General features: G+C 45.2%; 1 protein-coding gene across 1 annotated transcript; it reads left to right on the top strand.

Moving 5' to 3' along the window:
- Positions 1–4660: 4660 nt before the first annotated feature.
- On the top strand, positions 4661–5599 carry LOC120395844 (putative olfactory receptor 52P1). The gene has a single exon (XM_039520594.1). The coding sequence runs from the start codon at positions 4661–4663 to the stop codon at positions 5597–5599; it is 939 nt and encodes a 312-aa protein (XP_039376528.1).
- The last annotated feature ends 1774 nt before the right edge of the window (positions 5600–7373 follow it).

Genomic DNA, 7373 nt, shown 5'->3' with positions numbered 1-7373 from the left:
ATACCTTTCATGCCAGAATCCTGGGAGAAGGACGCCTTTTCCACACCCCTTGATGCCATTGACTTTTAAGAGGCTGATGGACTGGATATTACAACTGCATGGGCGGTATGCAGCGCTATGCTGCTCCGATCAATTGAAAATGTATTTTGGTCCTGTATCTCGCGAAAGCTTTCCCAAACATAGAGCAGATGGCAGTACATTACACACAGAAAAGAAAGCCATTGTTAGCTGCTAAACTGAACATTCTGCAAGATACAGTTTTCCCTGGTAATCTGAGTCCCTGCTATTGGCGAATCATTTCTTCACTCCCAGGGGATGCTCTCAAGCTGATGTTCTCTTTGATCTATTTTGTGCTCTTCCAGCTGATCACGGAACCAAGGGAATTGACCAGGCGTCCCATCCAATCTGAGAGTCCACAGGGAATGTTCAGGGGAATCATAAAGGTTGCTGTCCAGCATGCCGAGTGTCAGACATTTGAGATTCATGAGCTGATTCTCAGGGCTCTGCCTTCCTGTCACAGAAAGGAGAATTCCTCTCCATGATGAGCAGGATGTCGGTGAGTTGCCTGTTTCTGCATTGAAGATAGTGCTAAGGGCTCAGGAAGGGTTCCAGGGTTCATGTCAAGAACCAGCTGGGCAGGAATTCACCAGGACAGTGACTTGAACTGTTTAGTATTGTCTGAAACACCAAGGGATTTACCTGGTAACATTGGAACTAGAAATGTACTGGAAATAGCTTAGACAAATCTTTGTTTTTAAGATCAGTTCTTTGTCTCATACTGTGTCCTTCTATCTGTCTCAGTAGCTTCCTTTTTTGGGAACTGTGTGTTTTTTGCTCTTGTTCACTCAAGTTTTCCAATTCAGTAACTTTGCTCTGCTTTTAGGTAGAATAGCCAAAGCCTCTGCAGTCGGTATCTATGTTACCGAGGGTTCATTACAAGAATGGACTGTACACTGGCCAGATTCTGCTCTCACATTCTGCCATCACTGGGTTAATCCAGATTGACAAAGGCTTCCCTGAGAGAAAAATCAGTGCCCAAATGTTTTGAAATCCCTTTCTTTTGTGCCCGGTTTCAGAATGCCACATAAACTGGGTGTTTCCTTCAGACTCTTTTAGTACACTTACAGAATAGTGCTTTCTGTAGAAGGACCTGAAGCCAAAAGTTAAATTCTAAGGGTGAAACTTTGGCCCCATAGAGATAATTCTAAGTCCACATGTAGGGACTTACATAACTGACGTCATTTACACCAACCATGAGACTCCAGTGACTTCAACTGGAGTTGTCCCATGGCCTCTAAGGATGGGTGAGCTCATTTGGATCAAAGAAGAACTGACAGGGGAGTTGCTTAAATCTCAAACTCACAGGCTTAGAGGTTCAGAACAATTAGGATAACCATTTTTTTTCATGGGGGAGAGGGGTCTGTTCTCTATGCCCCAACATCTCTGGGTCTGGAGGGCATGTGAAGCACCAAAATGAAGTAAAAATAAAAGCATGTTTCTGGCTTAGGGGACACCAGGCAATGTTGGAAAACTCACCAGGAGGTTCAGGAACACACAGTGTGTGGGGTGGGGGTAGCGGGAGGCTTGACGGCATGATGCGCAGTATCCAGATCACAATGGCGTGGAGTCCTGAAACAGGGTGAAATAGGAAATGCACATCCTGCCTAATACACTGACCAATAAGGTGTAACAAGGCCTCCTGGGGAAGGGGTGTGTGTCAGACTGTAACGTTATGTGGACCACAGTGTAACAGATTGTCTCTGATACCATCCCCCATCCACACCATCCCTCCACCTGTGAGCAACCCCAGTAATTGCCAACATGGAAAAGCAGCCTCAGGAAAGTATGTCTAACAGGCTGCAATACATTAAAACTGTGTGTCATTTTGAGGAAGGATTAGTCATGCTGGCTACTTGCAGTCTCTATGTCCTCTTTCCCTGCCACTGTGTTTGCTCCACTCTCCTCCCCTCTAACAGGGTGAGCTGCATCTGATGCAACTGCTGGGGTTCCCTCTGCCCCCAGAAAGGATCTTCAGGCTGATCCCCCACTTTTACCCAGTGCAGGGAGAGCCTGACTTTAACCTACTCTTAGGGTATTTCTGTGAGCTGTCACTGTGGGGTTTGGCACCTGGTTTTGGACCTGGGTGAGGGGTATCACAGTGTGGCAGGGCTGGAAGTTATGGGAGTGGGGGGACGACATAGACAGGCGGGAAGCGCTGTTGGATCTGGGGTAGGCAGGGGGTGTACATGGACTGGCGGGCACCAGTGGGAGTTGTGGAGTAGGGAGTAGAATGTAAATGGGCAGGAAGGCATTGCTGGTAGTTGTGGGGGGCAGGCAGTGGGTGTACACAGGGAAACAGCCAGCGCTGAGGGTGGTCGGTGCAATCAGGGGGTATACAGAGACAGGTGAGTAGCGCTGGGGGTTGTGGATGCTGAAATTAAGTTTGATCTTGAGATTGTTGGTCCAAGGCCAGCACTGGGACTTTTCCTAGCCCCAAGTGCACAGGTTGGTGGTCTCAGGGTATGTTTTTCCTGGCAAGCAACAAAACTGCAGCCTGGGTGTTTCCACTTGTTGTTGTTGAATGCTATTTATGTAACTTCCAGATATTGCATTCTGTTACACCTCTGTAAGCTAGCCTGAAAATCATATCATTAAATATTTGTTCCCCATGTATGTACTTACAGACTGTTATCAAGTCACCCATTAACCATCTTTGTTAAACTAAACAGATTGAGTTCCTCAAGTCTATCAAAAAAAGGAAGGCAGGTTTTCCAATCTTTTACTAATTCTTGTGACTCTTCTCTGAACTCTCTTCAATGTATCAACATCCATCTTTAACTGGGGACACCAGAACTGGACACAGGATTCCAGCAGCAGTCACACCACTGCCAAATACAGAGGTACAATAACTCCTCTACCTCTCCTGGAGGTTTCCCTGGTTATCATCACAGGATCACATTGGTTCCTTTGGCTGCAGGGTCACACTGGGAGCTCATGTTTAGCTAATTACCCCATTCATGCCCCAATTCTTGTTCAAATTCCTGCACTTCCACAATAGTCCTCATCTTGTTAGCACCGCCTACATTCTTTGTTCCTAGATGCAGATATCTACATAGCTATATTAGAACACACATTGTCAGCTTCGACCCAGTTTACCAGCCAATCCAGATTGCTCTGAGTCACTGACCTGTCCTCTTCATTATTTACAATCCCCCAATTTTCATGTCATCTGCAGACATCAATATTCAGGCATGAGAAGGGTTAGCAGCTGAGTTGCTGACATGTCTCTGCTTACAATTGTCAGTAATTTATGTCTCAGACAAAGCTGGGTGCCTGCAAGAAAGTGTCTCACCAAAAGAAATGAGGGAAGTAACAGAGGTGCAGGCCTGTAGACCTAAATATCAAGATCCTTGTGCCCTTCCTGCCTGTTCTGTTTAGCACAAAGTCATAGTCCAGCAGGATAAGGTATGTTTCCATAAGGTAACTTGGATCCTTTACAATATAGCAATTGCACCGTGGAGCAGACCTACGGTCCATCTAGTCCAGTGTCCTCTCTCTATGACAGTGGCAGCCTCAGGTGCTGCAGAACAAGGTGGAAGAAACCCAGTTGTAGATGTATGGAAGGAAAACCATTATGAGGGTGTCACCCTAATGTCTGACAACTAGAGATTGGCTTTTCCCCTGAAACATGTGGGCATATAGGCTTTCCAAACTATTTATTTATCTGTAACTATTGTTACTGGATAGTCTCACTATCCATGGACATATCCAAACCCCATCATGACTCTTGCTTACCTCACGGTCCCAACTACCTCTTGTGGCAATGACTTCCTCAGTCCAACTAGCCATTGAGTGAAGAAGCATTTTGTTTTTATCTGTTTTGAATTTGCCACATTTCAACTTAATTGAATGTCTTCTTGATCTTGTTATGAGACAGGGAGAACACGTTCTCCATCTCCTCTTTACCAGTCAGTAACTTCTATACTTTTCTCATATCGCCTCTTATTCATTTCCTTTCTAAGGTAAAAATACCAGTTCCAGTCCATATGAGACCCCGGTCTTTGATCATTCTCACTGCCCTTCCCTGAACCACTCTAGTTCTGCAATATTATGTTTGAAAAGATTGCCCAGTACTACACAGAGGAGTCCAGAGGAGGGTGAAACATTGACTGACTGATCTCATGACATTGTATTTTCTGTATGATTCCCCATGGATCCCAAGGTTTTGCTTAGTTTTGTCCATGCTTGCACTGTGAACATGGTTGTACTGAGCTGTGAACCATGACGCCCAAGTCCCTCGCCTGCATTCATACAGTTAAATTAGAACCTTGTCAGCTGTTTGAGGAATTCAAGCTTTTCCCTCCAATGGGTGGACACGTTTGCAGTTATTGACATTGAAGTACATCTGCCAGCATGCTGACCATTAACCTGGATTGCTTAGCTCTCTCTGATGACTTCTTTGGACTTCACTATGTCCTACATAATCTGGTGCAATCTGTAAATGTTACCACCTCACCGCTCACCCCGCTTTCTATATTGTTTATAACTATAAAATATTTACCCCATTATTTTTTTAAGTTTGTAACCCCCTTCACTGTGCTTCTCTCTCTCTACAGGTACCTTGAGCCTTTCTGGGCCCATTCGACATATCCACCACCTCATGGCAGCTTTCAACCTCACTCTCTCTGACCCTTCAACATTCATCCTAACGGGCATCCCTGGCCTGGAAGCTGCCCACATCTGGATTTCCATCCCTTTCTCTATATTCTACATTATTGCCCTATTGGGAAATTTCATGGTTCTGTGTGTTGTAGGGAAAGAGAAGACCCTGCACAAGCCGATGTACCTGCTGATCTGCATGTTGGCATTCACAGACATCACCATGTCTACCTCTGTCATCCCAAAGGCACTGTGTGTATTTTGGTTCAATTTGAGAGGCATTACTGTGGGTGGCTGCCTCACCCAGTTGTTCTTCCTGCATGCAGGGTCTATGACACACTCAGCTGTCCTCGTGACAATGGCCTTTGATCGCTACGTTGCCATATGTGACCCTCTCAGATATGCTACTATCCTCACCAATGCACGGATAGCTAAGCTAGGGCTCGTGGGTTTGACAAGAGCTGTTCTCTTAATTCTGCCAGTTCCCCTTCTCCTCAGCAGGCAGCCATTCTGTGCCAACCGCCTTATCCCCCACACATACTGTGAGCACATGGCTGTGTCGAAAATGTCATGTGGGGACACCACACTCAACAGGACGTATGGCTTGGTGATAATATTTGTAGTCATTGGGTTAGACCTGACACTCATTGCCCTGTCCTACGGTCAGATCACCAGGGCCATCCTCAGAATCTCCTCTAAGAAAGCCCACCAGAAAGCCCTTAACACCTGCACAGCCCACATCTGTGTGATGCTGACAACTTATACTCCCTTCCTCTTCACGACTCTGACACACCGGTTCGGTCAAGGCATTGCTCCCCATGTTCACATCATCTTGGCTAACCTCTATTTCCTCCTTCCCCCCATGCTCAACCCTATCATTTATGGGGTCAAAACCAAAGAGCTCCGTGACAAAGTGGGCAAATGCCCCTGCAGAATATGATACCTGGGACCACTCACTTTAAACCTGTGTGACATGAGGGGGAAGAATAGCTCCTCCTTAATCAAGGGTGCTGTGTCCCAGTTTGGCTGAGCTCAGCAATGTGGAAGTTCACAGTATGAGAAGTTCCTCACACTTAGTGTCTTATCACTCCATCACCAAGCACTGCTCTCTCCATTGCTGAGATCCCTCTCTCTGACCATCATCTGATCTCTTTCTATGTTAACTGTCAGCCCCCACCCCTGCAAGCCATTTCACTCAGCCTTTCCATGACTTCCAGACCTCCAGAATATACTGCAGCTTTCTGACACAAGGTGGACCCTGTGTGAACAAGTTTCTTGATTTGTTCAACGAATTGAAGCTACCTTTCTGATAAGCAAAGACACAGAAAGAAACTATAATGCTGAACTCCTTTATCATCTATGCAGTGTTCCGGTTGTGATGGGCTGGATCACAGAAACCCCCTTAGGGTTGTCAACTGATGTGCCAAAACTATTTATGCACCTGCTTTCCCTGCCAGCTTGGGACTCCAGCACTCTGTCTTGTTGAGCAAGACACACCAGTCTGCTCCAATACAGGCCCAGTGTCTGAACCACGTTCCCCAAAGCAGCAGACTTAACTGAAAGCAACTTAAGCAGAGTTCTTGTCTTTAACACTCAGATGCACAACTCCTAGTTGGGTCCAAACCCCAAATAAATCCATTTTACCCTATATAAAGTGTATAAGAGTAAACTCATAAATTATTCACCCTCTATAACACTGATAGATATGCACAGCTGTTTGCCCCCACCCCCCCAGGTATTAATATATACTCTGGGTTAATTAATAAGTAAAAAGTGATTTTACTAAATACAGAGAGTAGGATTTAAGTGGTTTCAAGTAGTAACAGACAGAACAAAGTGAATTGCTAAATAAAATAAAATAAAAAATGCAAGTCTGAGTCTAATACAGTAAGAAGACTGAAAACCTCATCCACAGTAGTGTTCCAGTAAGCTTCCTTTTACAGACTAGTCTCCTTCTAGTCTGGGTCCAGCAATCACTCACATCCCCGTAGTTACTGTCCTTTGTTCCAGTTTCTTTCAGGTATCCTTGGGGGTGGAAAGGCTATCTCTTGAGTCAGCTGAAGACCAAATAGAGGGGTCTCCCAGAGGTTCAAATAGACTTTGTCTTGTGGGTGGAGACACCCCTCCTCTCTCCTATGCAAAGTCCAGCTCCAAGATGGAGTTTTGGAGTCACATAGGCAAGTCACATGTCCATGCATAACTCAGTTTTTACAGGCAGCAGCCATTGTTTACATGCTACCCTGAATGTCCTCAGGTAGACTTCTTATGTGGATTGGAGCCTTCCAAGAGTCATTGTCTTTTAAGTGTTTCTTGAATGGGCACTTAATTTGCACATTCTTTTCTCAAGAAGCAAGCACACAGCCAATATTCAGAACTTTGAATACAATAATGACACATGCATACAAGTAGGAGGAATAGATTAAGTAGATCATAACCTTTACAGAGATATGTTACATGGCATATATAGCATAAAACATATTCCAGTTATGTCATATATATTGTGAAAATGCTTTGTCCTTGTGTCAAGTTTCCTTCCCCACTCTGAACTTTAGGGTACAGATGTAGTGGATCTGCACGAGAAGCTCTAAGCTCAATTAACAGCTTAGATCTGGTCTGGCTGCCACCACCCCCAAGCACTCCCTTCCCTGCGTAGCCTCGAGAGACTTCACCAATTCCTCGTGAACACAGATCCAAACCCCTTGGATCTTAAAACA

This window comes from Mauremys reevesii, linkage group 1 (genome assembly GCF_016161935.1).
Source record: "Mauremys reevesii isolate NIE-2019 linkage group 1, ASM1616193v1, whole genome shotgun sequence".
NCBI classification, from domain to species: domain Eukaryota; kingdom Metazoa; phylum Chordata; order Testudines; family Geoemydidae; genus Mauremys; species Mauremys reevesii.
The sequence above is the reverse complement of the archived record's forward strand: the minus strand, read 5'-3'. Positions and strand labels throughout refer to the sequence as shown.

Excerpts from the sequence above, each read along its gene's own strand:
- LOC120395844 (XM_039520594.1), top strand. The coding sequence starts at position 4,661 with ATGGCAGCTTTCAACCTCACTCTCTCTGACCCTTCAACATTCATCCTA.